Below are 27,558 nucleotides of genomic sequence, written 5' to 3'. Positions count from 1 at the left end.
CTTTGCTCTGATTACTGCTTTGCACACTCTTGGCATTCTCTCGATGAGCTTCAAGAGGTAGTCACCTGAAATGGTTTTCACTTCACAGGTGTCATAGTTTTGATGCCTTCGGTGACAATCTACAATGTAAATAGTCATGAAAATAAAGAAAACACATTGAAAGGAGGTGTCTCCAAACTTTTGGCCTGTACTGTAAATATGAATTTGAATAAATTGTAATTACTCAACGTATTTAACATTTATTAACAATTACTTTTTCCGATTTTGGTATACTTTCATTTGACATTTCAACTTAAAAGGGGAAAAGCTTGTTTTGCCAGAACATTAACTAAATGTTGGTATCCACAACTTTGTTTTTTTTAAATCAACAAAAAAAATGTTATCTGCATCTTGTGTTAAATGAGCTACTTAGCTAATTATTAATAAATGATTTTGTGTTTTATTTACTATATATAACTGGCAAATCAGCCGTTTAAGGAGCTACTCAAAATCAGCTGGCAAGCTACTGGCTTGAGGCCCCTGATTTCATCATAACCAAAATATTGACTTGTACATTAACATGCACAAAACACTGCTCTAAACAAATACTGTTGTTCTTAATATCTATTAGAACTCACAGGAATATCTTCTTTCATTTAATTACATTTATCCCTATGGCGAATTTGGTTGTAAATTTATTTTTAGCGATTTGACCAAATGTTCAGCATGATTTTTAAGTCCATAATACAACAGATGATAGACAAGTGTTTAACCTTTTTATACAAATGTTTATACTTAAAAAGGTAGCGTCACAGGATGCATTTACAGCAGAAAACATCTGTGATTCTTGTAAAGAAATCCATCCTATGGTCATTAGAAGGGAGGAAACTATTTTTTTCTGCATGCATATTGGCTTACCTGGTTTGGGTGTCATGTTCAATTTCACGTGAGTATTGTGATGACTTCAGCATTTAACAGCAAAGCCCAGATTGACTTAAGGGGGAATTCAGTAAAACTGGGAAATGTTGGGCCTCTCCCGAGATGTAGAGAAACTTAAAAAAAAAGAAAAAAAGTCCTTTAGGCAAAGATGGTCTCTTCTCGTCTCTTCTTGGTCAAAATAGTTCCAGGTTTGTGCTGAGCTTCAGGATGGTTTGCCAGCTCTGGCGGGCAGTTGGACACGGGGCTCTCCAGGATGGCCTGCTTCAAGTCGTAGAACACAGCAGCGTCCTCTTTGGTGAGGAAGGTCATGGCCATACCGCTTTTACCAGCACGACCCGTACGGCCGATACGATGGATGTAATCTAAGGAGAGACAGCCGTGGAATTTTACTCCAACAAGACAAGCAAAACAACTCATTTCAACAACAGAGTGGTGGGCCAGCAAGGTGGCTTAACATCAATTATGATCATAAATTGTTACAAGTTAGGGAAAGTACATTAAAATTAAACTAATTGCATCAAAGTATTAATCCTATTTTCTTCATGTCATATTAGGCTCCAGTGTTGCTGTTTTTATGTTAGAGCCTTTATCCAATCAGAATTCAGCTAGCTTGTTGCCAGAGCTGTATGAAATCTGCTGTGGCCATCTGTTTAGGTCGGGAGTCTGCGCTAGAGAGCCGCATGTGGCTCTTTAGTGCCGCCCTAGTGGCTCCCTGGAGCATTTTTAAAAAAGGATTGAAAATGGAAAAGATTGGGGGAAAATAATGCATTTGTTTGAGTATGTTTTTTGTTTGCGGACAAACATGATAACCTGACTCTCGCCAGATCCTTGTAGTTCGCTGAGCTTCACACAAGGATCTGGGACTTCTCAATAGGAGATGTATTTCAGAAGGCGGGGCCTTGTAAAAAAAAATCATTATATGTGATTGGATAAACCACTTGTCCGTTATCTTGAATGACGTGCTACTTCAACCACTCACATCCAAATCAACCCGTGATGCTGGTGAGAGTAGACGCTGTGAAATCCAAAACAGAACAGCCGACATATTGGATAACGACAGATTTCGAGTTGTTGACATTAGGCCTCCCTAGGTTGCCACACGTTGAACTGTTGAGTGTTACATTGATGCCTTCTGTGATTTGTGAGCGCAGGAAGTGCTAGGCTGATCAAACGAGCCGCTCCGGAGCCGTGTCACTGCACAATCGGTGCAGCAAGACACAATCAGTCCACGCATGCAAAACACTAGCTATGGGAAGATGACTTATGACGTGGTATATATTCCTGCGCTCATAATCAATTAATTGAACGATAAATGAAAATAAATCTCCCCTCTCTGTGCTTGTTTTTCTTTGCCAAACATGAGGGATCAATGTAGCTGAATGAAATGAATGCAGTGAACCCTCTTGTGAGACATCTTTCCTCAAAGGCGGGTGCAAAGATGATTGCAAAAATGGCAAATGTCCAGCGTGGAAATATTTTGGCTTAAAAGCGAATGAACAATATGAGTGCATCAACATGGACTGACCAGTCTGCTGAATTTGTTAGAAAGTGATGGCAACAACATAAAAACAAGAAAACAAACCACCCAGAGGAGAAAAAAATGCACTTCAAGATGTTACGTACAATTTTGTTTGTTGAGACTTGTAGCCATTTTATTTCATGTTTTGTTGTGTACGTTTTATATTAGAGTATTTTTTAAATCTATTTTATTAGCTTAGGCTGTGATTTTTACTCTGTAAATTTTTTAACAATTGTATTTTTATTGTTTAATTAGGATGACTAAAAGTTCTCAGAATTGTACTTAAAAGGGTAAAAACACTAATGAAAGGTAAAAGTTTGTTGCCATTTCACTTGCATTATTATTATCATAATAATATAATTACATTAGTGCATTATTTGATGTCCAAAGAATGCTAACAATAATATCGTTTATCAGCAATTATTTGTGGGACAATATATTGTCCATTAACATTTGTTAATTAGTACTGGCCAGTTACTTTAAAAATTAAATAAATAATGGGGCTCCATACACATTTGTATGAGGGCATAAAAGATGAAAACCATAAAAAGCTGCTTACCCTCGATGTTCTTGGCCATGTCGTAGTTGAGGACCATGGACACATCGTGAATATCAATACCTCTACCAGCCACATCTGTGGCCACCAGAATGTCTTTAGCTCCTGCCTTGAGGTTGGACAGCGCAAACTCTCTCTGCTCCTGACCTTTGCCACCATGCAGCGTGCAAGCGTTGTACTATAAAGACATGTAAATAAATAATAAACAATACCAACTGTTAATTGCTACAAATTGCAACATGGCCATTGCATAGAGTATGTGTGAAACTACAATAGTGATGTTGCATGGTTAGCAATCCACAATGACTTACACCCATCTTCTCCAAAGACTTAGCCAGCACGTCGCAGCCCTTCTTTTGGTTGACAAAGATGATGATGGGCGGCTCGAAACCATGTGACAAAACTTCCAGCAGCTTCTTCCTGCACCACACAAATCCCATGTATGAGAACTCAAAGCAGCGAAAGTGATGTCAGATGTTGTCTCACCTCTTTTCTCCCTCGGACATGAGCAGCACCTTCTGTTCGACTCTCTCGTGAGGTTTCCCTGCAGACCCGATGTACACCACAGCGGGGCGTCTCAGGTAGCTCCTGGCCAGTCTTTCCACAGCTGCAGGCATGGTGGCTGTAAACATGACGGTCTGCAAGGCAGCAATCAAACCAGTGATCAGACACAAATGAAGGATGGAAAGAACAAACAGGGAAGATTTAAAGACATACTTGTCTGTATTTATGTTTGCCAGACTCAAAGTTCATCGTCATTTTCTCAGGATCCTCTGCTTCTTCTGTGTCTGGTTTCTGATTGGTCACTGGGATGTACTCCAGAATCTTTTGGACGTCAGGTTCGAAGCCCATGTCAATCATACGATCGGCTTCATCCAGGACCACATAGGTGCAGCGGCCCAAGACAAGGTAGCGGTTCTCCAGTACGTCAATCAGACGACCGGGAGTGGCGATGACAATCTGTTGAAACATGAATATGGTTGGTGTGTGATGTGTGCACCTTATCAAAGTCAAAAGGCTGCATTTGCTAAAGAACTACAAGTTATGGACTACCCAAATTGCATTTAGGTTATCTCATCTGGTAATCAACTTCTTATGGAATGATTTCTAATGTGTGCATAATGATTGAGGTATTTGTCTTTAGCCAGTCATTGTTGAATTCCATTTATTACAGCCTCTGACCTCACAGCCCATCCTGAGACGGAAACCCTGATCTTCTCTGGAGATTCCTCCAATCACAGCCACCGTGCGGATGCCGAGCGGTTTACCAAACTTGATCGTTTCCTCCTCGATCTGCTGCGCCAACTCACGAGTTGGGGCCAAGATCACAGCATAAGGACCCTGGTCCGAGTCTTCGATCCTGCAGGGATAACATAGCATGAATGGACATGGGTTTCACAAACAAGATTGTTTGTTGTGACATAATTCAGCCTGTATGAGGTCACCTGTCAATTTTTGGCAGGGTAGTGATCCAGACCAGCAGTGGGATGAGGAAAGCGGCAGTTTTACCGCTGCCAGTCTCAGCCACACCGATGATGTCACGGTTCTGTAAGCCGATGGGAATGGCCTGCCTCTGAATTGGCGTTGGATCCTGGAAGTTTAAAAGGGAAATTAATTACGAGTAAATACATTCACAGACTCAAACATCAGCAATACAAATGATGCCGGTTTTGCACGACATAGCAACAACTTTCATGCTTTCTGTGTAGTATCTGGTTTAGGCCACGTTTCATCTTCAAAATATTACCACAGGAAATGTCATCAATGAAAACGAGACAACAACAATGAAGGAGAATGAGGATGTCCTGTATTTATCTAGCATGGTTGGTGGCCATGGAAAGGAGGATTTTTTAAATTTTATTTATAAGGCGAATGAGCACAGCAGAAAAATGGAAAGCTGAGGTAAAGTGCAAAGTATGGAGTGTAATCCTGCAAACCCCACAGCTAAGACACAGCAACAGAGTTAGCTAACTAGCATGTAGGGACGTAACGGTAAACAGTATAATGATAAACCGCAAGAAAATTCCAGACTGTTAGTAATACCGTTTAAATTTTGATTTACCAAAAAAATTTCATTTATTAATGCATTTTAGGCAACACTGCTTACTTCCCAGAAAAGGGAGCGCCGGCGCATGCGTACTAGCACCGTTAGGTTCGAGAAAACAAGGCGGAAACTACACAGACTTTGCTCTGAAAATGTTCCCTCTGAGTAAATGGAGCAGATTGCTTCATTGCACTTCATTTCACCCACTTCTACTTCCATGGAGTCTCGACATGCGTTTAAGAGCGCACTGCTGTTATCAGATGACGACAGGTGTGGACAATATTGGAAACAGAAGCATTTGTCCCTCACTTAAAAGTATACCTTGGAGGAGAAAAATATTTGATGGTGCGGTTTCATATTGAAAGTGCAACATAGCGTCCTTCCGTCAGCCGCTGGGACTGAGAGTTACCATGCAGCAGGCGATATGTCGGGAACGTTGCCACAACTTGCTCATAAAGTCTTTAGTATGTTGACTGGGATTGTCACTCGTGCTTTATTTTACTGATAACTTTGTAAGTGTTCTAATAACATCAATACGAGCTAAAATGTTTTGTAATTTCATCAAATTGAATGCAGGCTGTGTTGTCAGTGAGGCACAAAGATTGTATATTAGATGTGAGAGGTATCACTCCTGTTTATTTTTGTTGGCCAAACTTGCACTGAAATACATGGTCTTGTTGGAGAAGAACAAAGCTTGTTTATTAGACTTTATCGTCATTAGCCAACTGCTTTGAGTTTTATATTGATATCACAAAAGTAAACACCATGTTTTTTTACATTATTTGTGTTTTTTTAATTTCACAAAGTCATTACTTTAACAACTAAAAAGGTAAACTTAAAGTGTCAATGATTGTCACACACACACTAGGTGTGGTGAAATTATTCTCTGCATTTGACCCATCACCCCCTGGCAGGTGAGGGGAGCAGTGGGCAGCATGTGTCAGAGCATTTTGTTAACATTTTATGGTGTATAGTAATTCCTATATGACAAATCTCTGCTCAAACTCTGAATGGATCTGTCCCGATACAGCCTGTACATGTACATATAAATGTACATAACTTAAAAAAAATACCTCTATCTATCAAAATGTCAAAATAGAGATATACACATCATGTAATGAAAAAAAGATAAAAAACTTCCCTGACCAAGTTTTCATTTTATACCGTAGCACGTCACTGTATCATTGTGATGATTTTGATACCGAAATACTGCAGTGGTTATAACCGTTACACTCCTAATATATACAATGTTAATAACCAGGGACTAGCAATAATACTTGTTACTGCCAACAATAATGAGTAGAGTAGGTAAGTAGGTAAAAGTAAAAATCATTTTGACAAATCCTGTAACAAATAAAAAAGCCAGTATTTGTCTAAAATCTTGGCTTGTATGCAAACCTTATAGCCGCATTTGTCGATGACCTCCAGGATGTGTTCCGGCAGTTGGTACTCTTTCCAGTTGCGGATGGGGTTGGGGATCTTTCCTCCCTTTGTGGTGATGCTGTAGTCCTCTCTAAAGATCCTCCAGTCTCTGTCGGTCATCTCGTCCAGCTTCTTCTGAGACCAATGCCTATCATCCCAGCGCTGTTTGGCTTCTTTCTTGCGCATCTTCTTCAGTCTGGTCCTGAAAACAGTGACGAGCACAGATGAAACAGAGTCCAGACAGAAGCAAAGTTTGGGCTTCTTGGTCATTTCTGATATACTCACTCTTCCTGTTCCTTCTCCTCCATTGTGCGCCTTTTCTCCATCAGGTCGCCATAGAAACGCGACTGTTCTCTTTTCTGTTGCTTCAGGTCTATGCCAGCTATAAAGCCTCGTCCATACAGCTGCACCTGGTGCTTTTCTTTGTAACTGTGGGAACATCACATTGATCAAATATCTGCCACTAAAGTCACAGATTCCAGCTGGAATGCTACTGTCTGAGTTTGACTCTGAGTCTCACATGGGGTTGTAGTCGACGGACGTGTCTTCAGAGGCATCCCACTCAAAAACAAACTTCCTGTCATTCAGGTGACGTGTTCTGCGGCGTTTCTTCAGCCCACCCAGGTACCGCTCCTGTAAAGTTTAATCTTTTTTTATTCTGGAATCCATGCACCATTACAAACCTTTTAGTATAATTGTTGCAATCTGGCAATGGATCACACTTGAGTGAGATCTCAATAAAATAATACAATTATTAAGAAGCAAAATACATATATGATATGTAACACAATGGGTCTCACATGATTTGGCTACAAGACCCAAAGTAAAATATTCCAAGAACATATTATTTAATTTATTAAAAATGTTCATTTAAATGTTCAGCTAAAAGAAACCAAAAATGTAGTAGCCTCCCTCATAAAATGTGAAAAATTGTCATAAAAAGTTCAATATTGTTAACTACTGGTTCACACAAACGCACAAATCAACTGCACAAAGTTAGTGAGTCTTTAATCAAAATCTTTGTCTTATTTGGACTTCTGATGTCAAATAACTTTCGCAAGATATTCTAATTCATTGAGAAACACGAGTGAGAACGCCTCGCAACTGTGAAGTGGTTGTCATCGTTTACTTGAAAGCACTGTTCAAAAGACTCGACTGATTTGCAAACTTCGCCTCTCTGCCCCCCCTCTCCTGCGTGGAGAGGTTATCAGGTGGCCACAGATCAGTTTCCGCGGAACATGTGCCAGCTGTTCCAAGTTGGGACCCGGGATGGACTTTTTGCATCAGTTGGTGACGTCTCTGCAGTGCTGACTTGTCTACATACAAGAGGATCCACTGCTGGCCTCACATTATTAACTGTATCCACTCGGCATCCATTGCCGCGGTCACCCAAGGGGAGGTCCCCACAACTGCGGTCCCTTCCAAGGTTTCTTGTTGTTCCCATTGGGTTGAGTTTTTTATTGCCCTGATGTGAGATCTGAGCTGAGGATGTTGTTGTAGCTTGTGCAGACCTTTGGGGCATTTGTGTTTAAGGGCTATATAAGTAAACTTTGACTGACTGATAAACTTTGACTCACAAGCATATATATGAATTGGAACAGCAAAAGACAGTGCTGTAATAGCCAGCATGTGTCTTTCCAGAGTGAACACTATGTATTTAAACACCACTGCAGCTCACAAACCACTTTTTAATTGGAGCCGCTCACAAACCTTAATGGCCTGCAGTTCTTTGCCTTTGTCTTTTTCCTCTCTCATCTTCACCCGTCCATCATCTTCTTCGTTTCCGTTGTTTTCTCGCTCCATTCGCTCTCTACGTTCCCGCCTCTCCCTCTCTTGTGGGTCCTCTGCAACATACACGACCTGTCAGTACCAACACCTCCATATTGCAACAGACCACAGATTAACCACGACTAAGTAAACCACAAGATGACACAAACCCATCATTTTTCGTCCGATGTCTTGAAACATTCTTCTCTTCTTCCTCTCCTCCTCCATCAGCCTCCGCTTCTCCTCTGTCTCTTGCTCACGCCGCTTCAGAGCCTCTGCTTCTCGCTCTGCTTTAGACAGGAACTTAGGCTGAAAAAGGGCAAAGACATAAAGCGGTGAACTTAGTGACCGATAAGTCTTTTTCAGGGCCATTACCTATACCGATTATTAGCAGTCAAGGAGGCCGATAATTGATATTTGGAGCCAATATTCATTTGCAGTAAAAATTATTTAAACATTAACATTTCCAGTACAGATGGCCTTTCATAAGTGTGTCTAATGCTGCGGGTCAGAGAAGCATCAGGATTTGCATTAAAATATGGAACTGGTAAAAATATGGAATTTCTCTACATCACAATAACTCGTAATCTATTCAATAGTATACAATTTTATAGCAGTTTATGGATTTAACACATTGTAAGGTTTCATTTTGAGGAACTCTGAAATATTGCAAACATTTAAATTAAATCCACTCTGGGCTCTTTTACGTCGCTTATTATAGGTAAAAAAAATTTAGGGCTGCCTGACATTTCTTCCTGGACATCAAGAGCGTCTAAAAATGCTGTCTCTTTTTCTTTACTTATATAAGTCTCCTATTTGTCAATATATGTACACAAAGTTTGGATTTTTGGCAGAGATATCTTTTGTCATTTTATGGTCCATCCATCTGTTGCGTTTTTTGATTGCATCACGTAACATGACACTGTCGCGCTCCTTTGATGAGCCCACACTGCAAGTGCTGCGGACAGAGGCTTGATCGTTGCAGTAGCAAAGCAAACAAAACGGAACCGGCAAGAAGCCAGAAATTATAGACAAAAACTAGATTTCCCAGCAAAATATGGAAGTTTTAAAAGCTCAGCAGAAGAGATATACAGTGTACAAACGACCAACACTGCACGAGGAAAAGAAAGTGAGAGGGCGGACGTAAGTGAGGGGAAAAAAAGGCAACTCTACACAAGCAGGGAAAACGGGCTGGTGCTTGAGCAATGTTTATAATAGACCTGGGTAATTATTTTGACTCGGGCCCCACATAGAGAGAAAAAACGTGTGTGTGTGTTTGTGTGTGTGTGTGTGTGTGCGCGCGTGTATACTGTATATACATATTCAATATATATATATATATTACTTATATATACATACATATATACACAAATATACATTATATATTTACATATATACACATTATAAATGTAAATATATATAAACACACACACATATGTATATACATACTCTACATCTGTATATATACATAATGCAGTATACACATACATACTGTATAAACACATATGTATATATATATATTGGGGCTGCACAATTAATCACGATTTTGGCCGCTATGGTTAAATGAGGGTAATCGTTGGCAATATTAACATTTTAAAAAGCAGGCTCCGCTGCATATCAATTAAAGTACTTTCACAACCAACAGTCAGTGTGCCTTCAATTTTGAATAAATCCCCAACAGTGTCACCAGCAAAACACCCCCACACCATCACACCTCCTCCTCCATGCTTCACAGTGGGAAGCAGGCATGTGGAATCCATCCGTTCACTTTTTCTGCGTCTCACAAAGACACGGCGGTTGGAACCAAAGATCTCAAATTTGGACTCATCAGACCAAAGCACAGATTTCCACTGGCCTAATGTCCAGTCCTTGTGTTTCTTGGCCCAAACAAATCTCTTCTGCTCGTTGCCTCTCCTTAGCAGTGGTTTCCTAGCAGCTATTTTGTGCACTCTCCTCTTAACAGTTAAGCTAGAGATGGGTCTGCTGCTAGAACTCTGTGTGGCATTCATCTGGTCTCTGAACTGAGCTGCTGTTAACCTGCTATTTCTGAGGCTGGTGACTCGGATGAACTTGTCCTCAGAAGCAGAGGTGACTCTTGGTCTTCCTTTCCTGGGCCGGTCCTCATATGTGCCAGTTTCGTTGTAGCGCTTGATGGTTTTTGCGACTCCACTTGGGGACACATTCAAAGTTTATGCAATTTTCCTGACTGACTGACCTTCATTTCTTAAAGTAATGATGGCCACTCGTTTTTCTTTAGTTAGCTGATTGGTTCTTGCCATAATATAAATTTTAACAGTTGTCCAATAGGGATGTCGGCTGTGTAGTAACCTGACTTCTGCACAACACAACTGATGGTCTCAACCCCATTGATAAAGCAAGTAATTCCACTAATCAACCCTGATAAGGCACACCTGTGAAGTGAAAACCATTTCAGGTGACTACCTCTTGAAGCTCATCGAGAGAATGGCATTCTCTCGATGAGCTTCAAGAGGTAGTCACCTGAAAGGGTGTGCAAAGCAGTAATCCGAGCAAAGGGTGGCTATTTTCAAGAAACTAGAATACAAAACATGTTTTTGGTTATTTTACCTTTTGTTTGTTAAGTACATAACTCCACATGTGTTCATTAATAGTTTTGATGCCGTCAGTGACAATCTACAATGTAAATAGTCATGAAAATAACGCATTGAATGAGAAGGTGTGTCCAAACTTTTGGCGAGTACTGAATGTGTATGTATATATATATATATATATATACACACACATATCCATATACACACACATATATATATTAGCGCTGCATGATTATGGCCAAAATAATAATCATGTTTATTTTTATCAATATTGAAATCACGATTATTTACTATGTATGTAAAACATATTTGTATTGCCTTTATATTTTAAACAAACAAAATAGTTAATCAGTTATAAAATAAAGACAAAGGGCTGACTAAAAAAAAATATGCCCTTGCAGAGTGCGATCATAAAGTGCAAACAAGTTAAAAGGGTTAGGGGTTAGGGTTAGTACAGTAATGCAGGGACCAGGCGGTCCCTGTATTAATTTAAGCAAAAAGTAGAACTATCAACTTCAAGATATTGCAATCCATAAACTTTATGAAAAGACAATGTAAACAAAAAAATTTTGAAAAAGCTACCAGGTATTTACTGTTTTTTGCTCAAGTAGCAACAATAAAATACAGAGAAAAGCAAGCTGTGCATTAAGTAGAGATGTTATATTACCACAGTAACAAGTGCAAGATACAATTAAGTGCTACCACGTAAACTAAACAGCAGCTTTAGTGTAGCAGCTCAAATACTTTTCTTAGGGCTGGTTACTGTGCAGCTCTGTCTTTATCTTTAGCACAATGAACAGTGTATTAGATGCTGTGATTATCTCCAAAAGTTGTGGCTAAGTTGGCGCTGAAAGTCTTTCAAATCAGTGTCCTTATCTTGCCAGTTAGTAGCTCTGCTTGCATTAGCATCCCTAGCTCCCATATTGTCCGTTTGAGTGTCTTCATGTCGTCACAGATTAGTCGTGCAGCTGCTACTTTATTGCTGCTTTACAAATGTTATAAATGGCCAAACTTTTATCCAACTGAACTTTTTTTTTTTTTAATCTGAACGTTTACCACACTTTAGATTTTATATTCAGGGAGTGCATTGTTTGTATAAACTCTTTTGGTGCGGTCTGCCATCTTGCTCTGTTGCGGTCAGTCCCAAACGAGAACAGCGCCAATAATCGTCCAATATATGGTCGATCTCTATTAGATATTTACTGTGGGCCGCCAAAAACGGCAATAATGGACTTTAAAGAAGTTCTCACCTTTGCCTCTGCTTGCTCCTCTGCTTTCTTTTTGGCGAGAAGCTCCTCCAATGATAGTGGCTGCACCTGATGTAAAGGGACAATGGTTTAAAACTAAGGCTGGGTATCAAGGGCAATTTTCCCAAACAATTTAATTTAGATTCTTAAGGTTCTAAATCAATTAATCACGATTCAATTTGATCAATACTTAAATACTGAAAAGGTCTCAAATCTGTTACAAAATACAAATGTACTTTGTCTTTATCATAAACAACTGTGACCATAAAATACTTTCTCAACAGACTCAAAAGTACAAATACAATATAAATAAGGAAGGAATTACAAGTGAAAGCGTACTTGTATTGCAACTTTCCATTACGACAAATTGCATTAAGGTATTGTTCTTCAAGTGCAAAATAATAACAGTGAATATGTAAGCTATTCTTCTGAGACTCTTATTTTTTTACTGCAGTCAGACATAATTCAATCGATATTATGAATCAATATTGCAAATTAAAAAGATACCAATTCATAATCACTCAAACTGATGATTTTTACCAGCCCTATTCAAAACTGCAAAACAAGTGCAGTATAAAATAGTAGCACCTTTTCTTTTTTCTGTTTGTCATCATCTTCTTCCTCTGTTTTTAAATCCTTCTCTTTCTTTAGTTTGGAATCCTTTGACTTTGGTGAAAGACTCCTTTGGGAGACAAAACAGTGAGGTGAAGAACTTCACAATTATCATACAATTGTTATTGTATTACATTAAAATGTGTTAATTCTCATGTTTGGATCTGAGAGTGTATTATCAAAATTAAAATAGTTTGATAGAATGTCTTGTCCAAACAGAGTTTCACAGCGTTGCATGCCTGGAGCGTCTGGTTCGGTCTTTATCCCGGCGATGACTGTCTCTGTCTTTACGATTCCTGTCACGTTCCTTGTCTCGGTCACGTTCCTTCTCTCTTTCCTTGTCTTTCAGGCGGCGGTCCCTAAATTTAAAATACAAATCAGATGACAAATGACAGGACAAGTTGAACCACAACCACACACTGAACTAGAAGTGTGTTCTAAGGAGGGTGCATTTTTGCATTAGTTACCTTTCTAAAGATTTAGAGCGAATACGTTCCCGAGATCGACGCCTTTTGCGTATTGGTGATGGTTTCCGATCTCTCTCCCGAGGGGGGCTGCGCTTACGCTCTTTGTCTTTGGTCCCCGAAGAGTCGGCATCCTTCTTATCTAAGGAATCGGCTGCCATCTGTAAACACACAAATAACACGTACTTAGATGGTTGGCATTGTAAGTTATGCTCATGGTGCTGCTCCAATTATGTTGCCTTTACCCAAGTGGTTAAATTAATGTGTTTTTTACTTTTCTAATTTACCCGCAGGCTTGTCTCAATCAGGAGTAAAAAATCTGAAGAAGAGTAAAAAAAACTGTACTCATAAGTTACCTACTAATTGATTTTATTCACCTTCCTGTAATTTTGTGCATCTGTAAATTACTTTGACTCTGCCTAACTGTTGTTTTATAAACCATTGGACTGACAAGCCATAACAGATGCAATTTTCTTATGCTATACCTGTATATATACACGTTACATAAAAAGCAGGACCAACAACAACACACATAGATATATATACACTTACATACATACACACACACACACACACACATATACACACACACACACACACACAGACACACACACATATATATATATATATATATATATATATATATATATATATATATATATATATATATATATATATATATATATATACACACATACATACATTGTTTTTAATCTAGCGATCATACCCTGCTGTCATAGCTTATCTCGAATCCAGGTTTTTTTTTTGGTATCAACAGAATCACTCTTGAATATCACATTTAAAGATATTAAACGAGGCTTTAGGAAGCCACCCAAACCCAAAGCAAAAATACAAATAACTGAAGAAGTTCCTGTTTAAACCGCTGTTTCGTTTGCACATTGTGAGATCTTTGGCTGAATGACTGCAGTGTGAACTGAGTATGCTAACAATTTAGCAACGAGCTAAGTTTAATGGCAGGAATGTCAAAAACTTAAATTACATTCAAGTGGAATGCTCAAAACAAAATAATATCACAATTTCACCACGTTTCCAGCTTACCTCGATGCCTTGTAAACAACAGTCTTGCGATTAATGTACGCTACAAGAAGACGCCATAACTCTCAAAGCAAGGTTAGTCAGCATTGAATTGTGGGAATTGTAGTACTAAGTCTGCACCAGATTGGGACGCAAAGAACGCTGCAAACTACATTTTCCGGCGAGCCCAAGCTCTCTCAGGCCCATATTTTTTGAACACCTCAATGCCTGTTCATAAATAACTTTCTGCTTTCGCTCATCTTGAGCGCAAGGTGGCGACGGTGTTTTACGTAAAATTCAACGTTGTTAATGTTCACAATCACATTTGTTTTTTTGCAGTTGAGTTAAATTAGTTTTCACTTAAAATAGATTCCATTCCCATATATAGACGATTGCATTTATGGTGCTCGTTTTGAAACGTGTAAATTATCTTCCTTGGATAGGCTCCAGCACCCTCGCGACCCGGAGAAGGACAAGCGGTAGGAAATAGATGTATGGATGTAGCCTTGTAGCCTGCCATATGTTCTGTTAATTTTCTGATATTGATACTGAAAGTATCTGAAGTAATGCTATACTGTTGGATAAGCTCAGAGCAATCGGATTTGATAAAACCTCATCGAGCTGGTTGCAATCTTACTTGGATTGGAGGGGAGGAAACATGTGGGAGAGGTGAACAGCACCGTGTCCCCCCCCCCCCCTCTCAGTAAGCTGTGGAGTCCCCCAAGGCAGTATATTAGGGCCTTTACTGTTCCTGATATATGTAAACGACATGTCATCAGCATGCGACTGTGAATTGTTCCTGTTTGCGGATGACTCGGCCCTGCTGGTATCCGACAAGGACAAGTCTCTGTAGAATTTGCACCTGGCTCGCTGACAATAAACTATCCATACACTTAGGTAAAACGGCAGCACGGTGGGACAGGGGTTAGTGCATGTGCCTCACCATACGAAGGTCCTGAGTAGTCTCTGTGTGGAGCATGTTCTCCCCATGACTGCGCGGGTTCCCTCCGGGTACTCCGGCTTCCTCCCACCACCAAAGACATGCACCTGGGGATAGGTTGATTGGCAACACTAAATTGGCCCTAGTGTGTGAATGTGCGTGTGAATGTTGTCTGTCTATCTGTGTTGGCCCTGCGATGGGGTGGCGACTTGTCCAGGGTGTACCCCGCCTTCCGCTTGAATGCAGCTGAGATAGGCTCCAAAACCCCCCGCGACCTCGAAAGGGACAAGCGGTAGAAAATGGATGGATGGATGGATGGATGGATGGAATCCATCCTATTTGGGTCCCAAATCAACCTTAAGAAAGTCAGTGACTTCACTATAAAAGTGGGTGACATTGTTATCACCAGGAAAGATGAGGTCACCTACCTAGGTTCCATTCTAGAGGCTAATCTTCCCTGTGATAAAATGGCAACCAAGGTCATCAAAAAGGTCAACCAACAAACAAGATTTCTCTACAGAATCTCCTCTCTGGTCAACAAAAGCACCATGAAGATTCTAGCGGGAACTCTCATTCAAACCTTTTTCAATTATGCATGCACCTCCTGGTACCCTAGCACCTCCAAAACCCTCAAATCTAGACTCCAAACATCACAGAACAAGCTATTCAGGTTACTTCTAGACCTCCACCCCAGATCACACCTCGCTCCTACCCACTTCTCCAAAGTGGGGTGGCTCAGGGTGGAGGACAGAGTTAAACAACTTGCACTGAGCCTAGTCTATAAAATCCGCTACACCTCCCTGATACCGAAGTACATGTCAAACTACTTCCATAACGTAAATGACCGCCATAACCACAACACCAGGGGGAGCTCCACAAACCAAGTTAAACCCAGATTCCGATCTAACAAAGGTCTTAACTCATTCTCCTTCTATGCCACATCAATATGGAATGCACTCCCAACAGGTGTAAAAGAAAGGGCATCTCTAGCCTCCTTCAAAACCGCACTAAAAGAACACCTCCAGGCAACTACAACCCTAGACTAACACCCTCCCCCCACCACATCCCACCTCCCCGGATTGTAAATGATCAAATTTATATACTTGTTCATATGCTTTCTGAGCTCACTATGTTCACTGCTCACTGTACATATCCTACGAAGTCAGAGCTACACTGTTTCAATGTCCATTCATCAGATGATATAATTGTTGATGACTGAAGTGATGATATCAACCAATCCTAACCCCAAGCCCCCTCTCCACATCCCACCCCCGGATTATAAATAATGTAAATAATTCAATGTATATACTCTGATGATTAACTTGTGTGATGACTGTATTATGCTGATAGTATATATTTGTACCATGAATTGATTAACGTGGACCCCGACTTAAACAAGTTGAAAAACGTATTCGGGTGTTACCATTTAGTGGTCAATTGTACGGAATATATACTGTACTTTGCAATGTACTAATAAAAGTTTCAATCAATCAATCAAAAAGAGAGATGATTTATATTTCAATATATGCCAAATGAATCAAACATGTATATAGTTATACTAATGTAACGCCCAAGGAAACTTAATTATATCTGAAACTTATTTCCTGTCATCTTAGTAGGCTAACTGAGAAAATACTTTCATGATGAGGTTCAACTGCAGATTGACTGATGTTGAGGCATTCATATTCTGGACTTGTCTTTTCCTCCTCCAGAAGATCAAGAGAACTACATGATGCCCTTCTGAAGGTGAAACAGTCTCATAAAATAAAATAAACATTAGTGGGGTAGAGCAACGGATGAAAACCATAGACTTTGCCAAAGGTTGTTTTTTTTTTGTCAGGAGCAGACATTTTCTGTAAATATAGATATTATTAATTTTTCCTTTTCAAGACCAGAGACTTTCAAGCCAAACTAACATAAATGTAGACATTTTAAACCAATATTACTATTATTCATTTTAATATGTTAATTGTTCCCATTGATAATAATTCAGCAAAAGAAAATGGTGGGAACTGCACTTTTTTTTAAAATGTGCCTATCATTGACAATCCCTATGTACGACAAGAACACGTCTTTCTTTTTTATGCATTATCATTTGTAATATAAGGCAAGAAGACCTATGAGGTGGCTAACCGCCAACAGTACTCTTTTTACATGTTGTGACTTGCATATTAACCAAGTATTAGCAATATTGTTATTATAAGCGCTGAAGTAGAGGAACTACTATTAGCTACAGATAGGTAACTAGCTTATGCAACTATAGGTTGTATTCACCTGACGTCGCGTCCAGCTCATTAAATATGCGAGGCTCAAAGTGGTGGGCCAGCGAGCAGCTGTTGTCAAAGCTTTTGCCCAAGTTACAAAAACGTAATGTATTGTTGACGGTTTTTGAATGCATTTTTAAAGGGATTTAGAGGTAGTATTGATTGCTCCCATTAGCTGCCTTATAGCCACCAAGAACAAGCCGATTTTTATATGTTAGAATGCAAAAAAAACAAAAAAAATGTCTTCTTGTCTCTCATTATGATTGTGAACGATAGGCAAAAGTTTTAAAAAAAGGGCAGTTCCCTTTTAAAATGACCAAAATAGATAGCAATGACATGGTATTATGAATGTGCTCGTTACTACATTACATATATACTTACAGTACATAAAACGTTGTTGGAGGCTTTTGAATGTGTTTTAGAGCGCCTTACAGACGGAATAGAGTGAATCCCATTACATCCATTGCTGACTCTTGCTTATATGTTTTCACTAGGTAGAATGCATCAAAAAAAGAAAAACATATGTGTCCTTGTCTCACATACACAAGCGTGAGACAAACTTGTGTGAAAAATAACTTTAACTATCATTTTAGCTAAAGTCAGCTAGCCATCAATTCAAGTACTTTTTAAAGCAGCGTCAATTTACAATGCCGTAAAAAAGGCACCAATGAGAATAAAAATACAATCTACTAAATAGCCAACCTTTTAAGAATTAATCCATTCTAACTCAACACCAGAGGTGGGGCTTGAAGGCGAGCGCCTGGTGGCCGGGTCTGTCCCAATGGGGCCCGGCCGGGCACAGGCCCAAGAAGCAACATGGCTCCCCCCTCAAATGGGCTCATCACTCATAGGACAGACCATAGAGGTCAGGTGCAGTGTGAGCTGGGCGGCAGTCAAAGGCAGGGCCCTTGGCGGTCCGATCCTCCACTACAGAAGCTAGCTCTTAGGACGAAGAACGTTGCCTGGCTGGGGGTTGAAGGAGCCTGAGCTGGTGCACAAGGTGGAGATGTTCCGGTTAGATATAGTCAGAATCACATCGACGCACAGCAAGGGCTCTGGAACCAGTCCTCTCAAGAGGGGCTGGACTCTCTTCCACTCTGGTGTTGCACGTAGTGAAAGGCGACGGGCTGGTGTAGCAATTCTTGTTTACCCCTGGCTCAAAGCCTGTTCGTTGGAGTTCAACCCAGTAGAGGAAAGGGTAGCTTCCCTACGCCTTCAGGTGGAGGGATGGGTCCTAAAAAAACAGCAGCTCAGAGTACCCACCCTTTTTTAAATTCCTCGAGGGAGTACTGAAGAGTGCTCCCTCAGGTGATTCCCTTTTTCTGCTGTGTGACTGTTCTGCAGCAAACAGGTACCGACAGGCCAAGCGGTGTGTGGCTTTGGCGGTCGCTTAAGCAAAAACTTGGACAATGGGAGGAGTTCGGGGAAGCCATGGAAAACGACTTCCGGACGGCTTCAAAGCGATTCTGAACCACCATCCTCCGCCTCAGAGGGGGGAAGCAGTGCACTGTCAACACCGTGTATGGTGAGGATGGTGTGCTGCTGACCTCGACTCAGGATGTTGTGGATTGGTGGAGGGAATACTTCGAAGACCTCCTGAGGTTGCAAAGGTAGTTAAAAAGCTACCTCGGTGGAGAGGCCCCAAGAGTGGATGAGATCCGCCCCGAAGTTCCTCAATGCTTTGGATGCTGTGGTGCTGTGATTGACAAGACTCTGCAACATTGCGTGGACATCAGGGGCGGTACCCCTGGATTGGCAGACCGTGGTGGTGCTTCCTCTCTTTAAGAAGGGAAACCGGGGGTTGTGTTCCAACTATTGTGGGATCACACACATCAGCCTTCAGGTGTACTGGAGAGGAGTCTACGCCGGATAGTGGAACCACAGATTCAGGAGGAGCAGTGTGGTTTTTCACCTGGTCATAGAACTGTGGACGAGCTCTATACTCTCGGCAGGGTCCTAGAGGGTGCATGGGAATTTTCCCAACCAGTCTACATGTGCTTTGTTGACTTGGAGAAGGCATGTGACCGTGTCTCTCAGGAAGTCCTGTGGGGAGCGCACCGAGAGTATGGGGTATCTGACTGTCTGATTGTGGCGCTCCCTGTATGATTGGTGTCAGAGCATGGTCCGCATTGCCGGCAGTAAGTCGGACTCGTTTACAGTGAGGGTTGGACTCCGCCAGGGCTGCCCTTTGTCACCAATTCTGTTAATAATTTTTATGAACAGAATTTCTAGGTGCAGTCAGGGCGTTGAGGGGCTCCGGTTTGGTGGCTGCACCATTAGATCTCTGCTTTTTGCAGATGATGTGGTCCTGATGGCTTCATCTGGTCAGGATCTTCAGCTCTCACTGAATCGGTTCGCAGCCGAGTGTGAAGTGACGAGAATCAGCCCCTCAAAGTCAGAGTCCATGGTTCTCGCCTGGAAAAGAGTGGAGTGCCATCTCCAAGTTGGGGAGGAAATCTTGCCCCAAGTGGAGGAGTTCAAGTACCTCGGAGTCTTGTTCACAGGTAAATGAAGAGTGGATTGTGAGTTCGACAGGTGGAACGATGCAGCGTCTGCAGTAATTCGGACACTGTATCGATCTGTTGTGGTAAAAAAGGAGCTGAGCCGGAAAGCAAAGCTCTAAATTTACCGGTCGAGATAATTTCCCATCCTCACATATGGTCATGAGCTTTGGGTTATGACCGAAAGGACAAGATCACGGGTACAAGCGGCCGTAATGAGTTTCCACCGTCGGGCGGCGGGGCTCTCCCTTAGAGATAGGGTGAGAAGCTCTGTCATTCGGGAGGAGCTCAGATTAAAGCCGCTGCTCCTCCACATCGAAAGGAGCCAGATGTGGGGGTTCGGGCATCTGGTCAGGATACCCCACAAACGCCTACCTGGGGTGGTGTTTAGGGCACGTCCGACAAGTAGGAGACCACAAGGAAGACCCTGGAGACGTTGGGGAGACTATGTCCCCCGGCTGGCCTGGGAACACCACCGGATCCCCCGGGAGGAGTTGGACGAAGTGGCCGGGGAGAGGAAAGTCTGGGCTTCTCTGCTTAGGCTGCTGCCCCTGCGACCCAACCTTGGATAAGCAGAAAAAGATGGATGGATGGATGGATGGATGGATGGATGGATGGATGGATACAATTTTACACATTGAGTCTATTAGAGTGCGACGAGTTAATCAATACCATACGGGTGTGCAGTTTTTTAAACATCATCACAAAATGCTTTTATTTCTTTTTAAGGAAATTAGATTTTTTTTGTTGTTGTTTGTTTTCATTGCTGCTATTTTTACTGTTTTTTAAATACATAGACAAGGTTTATTTATTTATTTTTTGACAATATGCCTTTCCTTTCTTTTAAATAGACAACATTTTAATAGTCATATTATTTTTGTTACATCTGAATGAGCAGTACAGTCACAGTAAAAATAAATATTCATGAATGAATTAGTCATCTTTGCTGTTACTAAGCACATGCCTGTAATAACTTAAGCTGCATTTAGAAGTCGATGGAAAAATTTGAGCCATTAAATATGTGTACGCTTTATTATCCAATTAATCGACTAATCGTCAAGATAATAGTTGACTAATCGACTATCAAAATAATCGTTAGTTGCAGCCCTACTCCAGTCACTTTTAGAATACATTTTTTGAGTCTGTCTACAAGATGTTTGTTCGTGGAGGCGTTCCGAATTGCAAATGAAACCACGCCGCACCCTCTCTAAAAGTATCATAAATTATATTTTGAAATTGTACACTGTTTAATCATATACAGTATCTGGAAGTCGTCACTGCAATTTTTTTTCCAGACACGGTCAAAAATAAACATTATAAATATTATGATTCATAACTTTAGATACACCTGCACACTCTCAGATCGTTTTAGAGATTGCATAAAAGAAGCTGGTTTTAGCATGTAGGTGTTATTATGCACATGTAAAGATTAGTTGAAAATACTTCTTTATCCTAAATAGTTTTGTGTTTCCATATAGCCTGAAGCGGAAGGGGAGGAGCTGGCTAAGAGCTTCACTTAATGTCCAAAAAAGTACAGTATGTCCACCTTGCTGTGACAATGAAGCCAGACTGAAAAACCCGGCAAACAGAGGCATCCAAAACTACGTGCAAGCGCAGATTAAAATGCATTAACCTCATGAATTGAGGCTTTGGAATTGTTTAACATGAGTATCCAACTTTTTAACAATATTTGTAAGTCAGAAAAGATGAACTCCATCATCCTTTAGAGATGGTAAAACCCTCAGATGACTTTTTCCACTGAGGGCCGCACACGGAAAAATTTAAGCATGCGGGGGCCATTTTGATATTTTTCATTTTCAAACCAAAACAACATATATGGATTTTTTTTTTTTTAACCTTTAGGGCTCCCGGGGACCATAAAGGGTCTCAGTCATTAAACTGTTAAAAATAAGTCAAATTATTATTATTATTTTTTATTTAACGCTTACAGTAAATCTCTATATCAACTTGAGGTTGATATAAAGTAAAAAAAAAAAAAAAAGGTATTCTGTCAAAGACAACTTTGTTTTTTATAGTAAAACTGAAATATGCAGTATTTAGTAATTAGAGCCTTAAAAGATCAATAATGCAGGACACCATTGTTTTTAATTCTTTAATATTTTTGAGTAATCACAGTGAAAAGTTAAAATAAAATCCTACTAAATATATTTGGGATCCAAAAGGTACCCCACTCATAAAGTGATACATTTTTATTACTTTTTTATTACTTTTAACACTTTAATTACAAGTTTAACTTCAGATATATCTGTCGATTTTGCGTTTGAACTATTATTTTGTTTGTTTTATGCTCTTTTGTCAAATAAAACTTTGATGTTTTTATATGGCAACCACACAATATATGCAATATTTTTTCCACATAAAACATTTTAAAGTGATATTTTTTAAGTAATAATTCATTATAACATAGATTTTTAGTCTTTTTTTTTTTTTTTAGCAATGGCAAAAAAAAGAAAAATAAACACAAAAGAAAAAAAACAGCCTGCATGGCAGCTTTGTGTCAACATTGCAAATTTTTCTTGTTAGATTTCACCTCATTCCACTTTTTTTAAATGTTTTTTTAAATTTTTTCAATATTATCAATTTTGCAATTTTTGCAGAATGTGTGGCGGGCCGGTAAACAATTAGCTGCGGGCCGCAAATGGCCCCCGGGCCGCACTTTGGACACCCCTGCTCTATGAGAAACACAATACTTGACCAGCCTCTCCTGTATGGCCCAAGGACAGTGAAAAAAAACTAGAGTCAATAGAGCATTTTCAGTTGCAGGCCCCAAAACTATGGAACTCTCCTCTGCTGCAAAGTAAAACCGCTACAGCTGTGAAGTCTTTTACGTTTTTATTCTGTTTTGTTGCTTTCATCAGCTAATCTGTTTTTTGTTTTTTTCCAAACCTGTCAGATGTTTTTATATATTCATTTAAAAAAAATTGTTGTTTGATTTTTTGTCCTTTTTATCTAACTTGTACAGCACTTTGGGGCAGCTTGAGCTTTTTTTAAATGTACTTTATAAATAAACCTTGACCTTGATATTTGGCAGACCTCTGTCAGGCACCACATTATCATTTTAATTTGATCCAGAACTTCCAGTAAAAACCACAGAAACAAATGGAAGCTTTACATCCAGAAGATCTGTCGATTGTATGTAAATATATTATGGTCACATGTTGTCCTTTTTATTGTAATCTAACAGATTATTCTGTACATGTTTGTGTACAGTTTGTTTTAAAGATGATGTTTTATTACAGGATTTCCTATATGATTCACAGGTCATTTTTTATTTATTGTCGCTCATTAATAGTTAAACAAGTCAATATTTTATTGATTATGAAGCAGGCACACATATTACAAGTGCCTATATATAGTAAAAAAATAGTATCTATTTTCTCTATGATTAGTTTGTGTGCAATATTATGTCAATGTTATGGCAGCACATAATGTGTAAGTCCTTAAAAGCAGAAAAAGTACAAATAAAAGTATGTAACAGATTCTTGCATTGACATACCCTCCTAAAAACATAGTCCTCTGCAGCGGACACGTGTGTTTTGCATAAAAGGGCTGCTTTTCTGCCCACAATTTCTAACTCTGACATGAGAAATAGACCAAAAACAAATGTTCGCATCATAGTTTAGTTTAGTTTAGTTTAGTCTTAATTTGAAGGGACAATGCACAGAAACATTAAGCTCAAAGACAGATATTTTCTGCACCAGATTATAGCTAAATAGCTCATTTCCATCTGCAGTCTCTGGTTACCTAAATTAAAGAGATACAAAAAACATGCAATAAAATATAACAATAAAATTATACTACAGCATGTAATCAAATTAAGAAAAGTCATAACATGCCCTTTCATTGACACATACTTATTATACATTACAACCACACCTCATTTACATCATCACACATAGACAATACATGCTCTTGTTCACATCTGTCATCATTTGTAAAACATAACCATGATTTTAACAAACACACCTCACAGATTACAACAACATTTTCTCATGCATAAATATAATACACATAGGACGCTGCTTCTCAGTAATATACAAAATAAGAATAATAGTGAAGTGAGACGTCTGGCCCCCTGGACCTTAGCAATCTGGAAATGAGGCCCCCAGAACAATTGAGTTGAATAGCCCTGATCTATGCTGTGAAATCTTTAACATTTCTAAAGATGGATAGCGTTATCCACATTTTTGTGTCTGTAACAGGCTCTGTTAAAGGCCTACTGAAACCCACTACTACCGACCACGCAGTCTGATAGTTTATATATCAATGATGAAATCTTAACATTGCAACACTTGCCAATACGGCCGGGTTAACTTATAAAGTGCAATTTTAAATTTACCGGGAAATATCCGGCTGAAAACGTCTCGGTATGATGACGTTTGCGCGTGACGTCACGGATTGTGCTGAAGTATTGGGACACCATTGTGTCTCAATACAAACAGCGTCTGTTTTCATCGCAAAATTCCACAGTATTCTGGACATCTGTGTTGGTGAATCTTTTGCAATTTGTTTAATGAACAATAGAGACAGCAAAGAAGAAAGCTGTAAGTGGGATCGGTGTATTAGCGGCTGGCTACAGCAACACAACCAGGAGGACTTTGAGTTGGATAGCAGACGCGCTTTCCGACGCTAGCCGCCGACCGCACCGATGATGAAGTCCTCCATCGCGCCGTCGATCGCTGGAACGCAGGTGAGCACGGGTGGTGATGAGCAGATAAGGGCTGGCGTAGGTGGAGAGCTAATGTTTTTAGCATAGCTCTGTCGAGGTCCCGTAGCTAAGTTAGCTTCAATGGCGTCGTTAGCAACAGCATAGCTAGGCTTCGCCAGGCGGGACAGCATTAACCGTGTGGGTACAGGTCCAGGGTTTAGTTCAGTGTCTCCTGATAGTAGAAGTAATAGTTGTATTGTTGATCTTCGGTCTATCCTTCCAGTCAGGGGCTTATTTCTTCTGTTTCTATCTGCAGTTAAGCACGATGCTATCACGTTAGCTCCATAGCTAAAGTGTTTCGCCACTGTATTGTCGTGGAGAAAAAAGTCACTGTGAATGTCCATTTCGCGTTCTCGACTCTCATTTTCAAGAGGATATAGTATCCGAGGTGGTTTAAAATACAAATCCGTGATCCACAATAGAAAAAGGAGAAAGTGTGGAATCCAATGAGCCCTTGTACCTAATTAACGGTCAGAGTGAAAAAAGATACATCCTGGCGTCCTGCACTGCCCTCTAATCCTTCACTGTCACTTTCCTCATCCACAAATCTTTCATCCTCGCTCAAATTAATTGGGGTAATTGTCGCTTTCTGGGTCCAAATCGCTCTCGTTGCTGGTGGGAATGATTGTAAACAATGTGCAGATGTGAGGCGCTCCACAACCTGTGACTTCACGCTACTTCCGGTACAGGCAAGGCTTTTTTATCAGCGACCAAAAGTTGCGAACTTTATCGTCGATGTTCTCTACTAAATCCTTTCAGCAAAAATATGGCAATATCGCGAAATGATCAAGTATGACACATAGAATGGACCTGCTATCCCCGTTTGAATAAGAAAATTTAATTTCAGTAGGCCTTTAATGTTTAGTCAGGTCTGGAAGCATTAGTTGTTTTATGCTTCCTTCCGATCCAGAACAGCTGACCATTAATGACAGTTGCAATCAGAGCTTTGTGTAACCTAGACATCAACCTTAGGAGGTTTACATATAAATCCCGTCAGCTAAGGCCACAGAAAAAGCAAACATTTTTGTGAGGGTACATGTAGGGATGGCACAGAACCTAACCACTGTCCATCTCCACTTCAGGCTTTTCTCTGGCCCCAGCTTCAGCTCCCTTCCCCCTTTAGAACTCTCCAATACCACGGCTGTCTAATTAAAGTGCTGAAAGAGCAATCCCTCTCGACTTGCCCTCAGGGCGTGCCAAACTGGGCACACATGGGCATCAAAGCGAATTGTCAGTATGAGGAGGTGTATGTTAGGTGAAGGAAAGTCAGTCAGTTCTATCAGGCGCACGAGTTGCAGTATTCCTGAGCGTGTGTTCACAAACATGCCTTGCTTACCCCACTGCACTGGAGAATGAGGAAATATGCGGAGCAGATGATGCAAGCTGCTTAGTATACAAATCACACTGTAATGCACATTCATACATCAATTCTCATGTAGTACCACATGTAGAAGTGGACGTGTTGATGTTATTCTCTGTCCTATTAGTAATTCACAAGATGGTTACTGTAGGCATGAATTAAATTGCACAGGTGAAGTTCAAGTTAGCTCGTGGTTAAGGATGCATGAGGTTTTTGCTGTCTATTTTGTCACTGTGCTGCATGAATATAGGGGTTTCATTATTTCAGCGCAGACTTCCGGTGTCAAACCAACTGTGCGCCTAAATGAATGCAGGTACAATAAGACAATTGAACACAGTGTGTGCAGGATAGACATCAGACTGATCCACATGATGACACTCTGGAGATTTTCTCTTTCCATCCAGCTGAGCCTGACGTATAGCCTCATTTCCCTGCACAGAGGAGTTATGATGATGTCAGTGCAGCTGTGGCACTTTGCACTATTATGTCTGTGTGTGTGTGCGTGCATGTGTGTGTGTGTGTGTGTGTGTGTGTGTGCAGGCAGGGGATATGAGGGAATGTGATGTGTTTGTCAGCGCAGATAGCTAATCAGTAAGCAGGCAGCATAGTGTTGCAAACCCCCATCAGCCCTTTTTTTCTTGCATGTGTGCTGCTGCAGCTGAATCGCCCTTGCAGATTAGACAGAGTACATGTTTTTATTTGTCTGCACTGCCATGTCTGATAGGTGATGCGCACGTGTAGTTATGAGACACAAAGAGTCCATTTTCTCCAACTCTCCAAGGATTTTAAACAAGCATTCTCCGCCAAAAGTCATCACGCCTCCAGGTTCCTGATCCACGACGACCTGACTGTCTAGGAAGGAGGCTAAATGTCATGACTGCAAATACCACTAGCATCTGGACACTTCATTCACGCGTCGATTGATACTCCAAAATTGGGGGTAATTTTATCCAGAAACCTGCAGAGCAATTATTACTTTTTCCTTTGTGTTATGCAAATGCAGGTAAAAAAGAGAAATAATAAAAGCAATGAGCAAACTGGGTTAGCAATCTTGTTAGCAGAAACTAAACATTTTTCTGTTTAATTTTTAACACTCAGCACGGCCAAATATTGGTTTGCATCACATTCAGTCGATCTGCTGTAGAACATGTCTTTGTGGAGTTTGCATGTTCTCCACTTGATTGTGTGGGTTTTCTCCAGGTTCCTCCCACCTCCCCAAACATGTTAAGTTAATTGGTACTCTAAATTGGCATTAGGTTTAAATGTGAGTGTGAATGGTTGTTTGTTTATACACTGCCTGACCCCCAAAAAAAGAGGTGACCACCAGGATTTTAAAGGACACAAATGATAAATATTGTCTTTTTTGACTTATGAATGTTGTTAGGATTTTGGACACTTGTGTTAAACAATGTCAACGTGTCAAATCTTAAGGTTCCCGCATTTGGGGTTTTGCAATCTGGCTACGTCGTGACATCACAGGAAAGTGGAAGTACTTATTTAGGCATTAAATAAATCTCTGGTTTAGACTATGACAAAACTGACAAAAAGGTAGGATTAAATATTAATTTAATCTAATCTTGGTTTGTGCATAATAACACCGACGTGTGACA

At 40.3% G+C, this 27,558-nt stretch overlaps 1 protein-coding gene across 2 annotated transcripts; it reads right to left on the bottom strand.

Annotated features, from left to right (window-relative positions):
• Positions 1 to 746: 746 nt before the first annotated feature.
• ddx23 (DEAD (Asp-Glu-Ala-Asp) box polypeptide 23) lies at positions 747 to 14,323 on the bottom strand. 2 transcript variants are annotated; one of them, XM_062053922.1, is made up of 17 exons: positions 14,179 to 14,323; positions 13,123 to 13,280; positions 12,895 to 13,014; positions 12,632 to 12,725; positions 12,047 to 12,112; positions 8,397 to 8,535; positions 8,170 to 8,303; positions 6,980 to 7,092; positions 6,745 to 6,888; positions 6,436 to 6,661; positions 4,439 to 4,584; positions 4,176 to 4,353; positions 3,711 to 3,953; positions 3,480 to 3,631; positions 3,305 to 3,413; positions 2,997 to 3,171; positions 747 to 1,280 (listed from the first exon to the last, which is right to left on the bottom strand). In XM_062053922.1, exons 2-17 carry the CDS (start codon positions 13,278 to 13,280, stop codon positions 1,057 to 1,059), a joined length of 2,421 nt encoding a protein of 806 aa, XP_061909906.1. In that variant the 5' UTR covers positions 14,179 to 14,323; the 3' UTR covers positions 747 to 1,056. The 2 variants fall into 2 exon arrangements, with proteins under 2 accessions (XP_061909906.1, XP_061909908.1); XM_062053924.1 differs by lacking the exon at positions 14,179 to 14,323 and adding an exon at positions 14,120 to 14,164.
• Between the last annotated feature and the right edge of the window lie 13,235 nt (positions 14,324 to 27,558).

This window comes from Entelurus aequoreus, linkage group LG07 (genome assembly GCF_033978785.1).
Source record: "Entelurus aequoreus isolate RoL-2023_Sb linkage group LG07, RoL_Eaeq_v1.1, whole genome shotgun sequence".
NCBI lineage: Eukaryota > Metazoa > Chordata > Actinopteri > Syngnathiformes > Syngnathidae > Entelurus > Entelurus aequoreus.
This window is presented reverse-complemented; position numbering and strand designations above follow the sequence as displayed.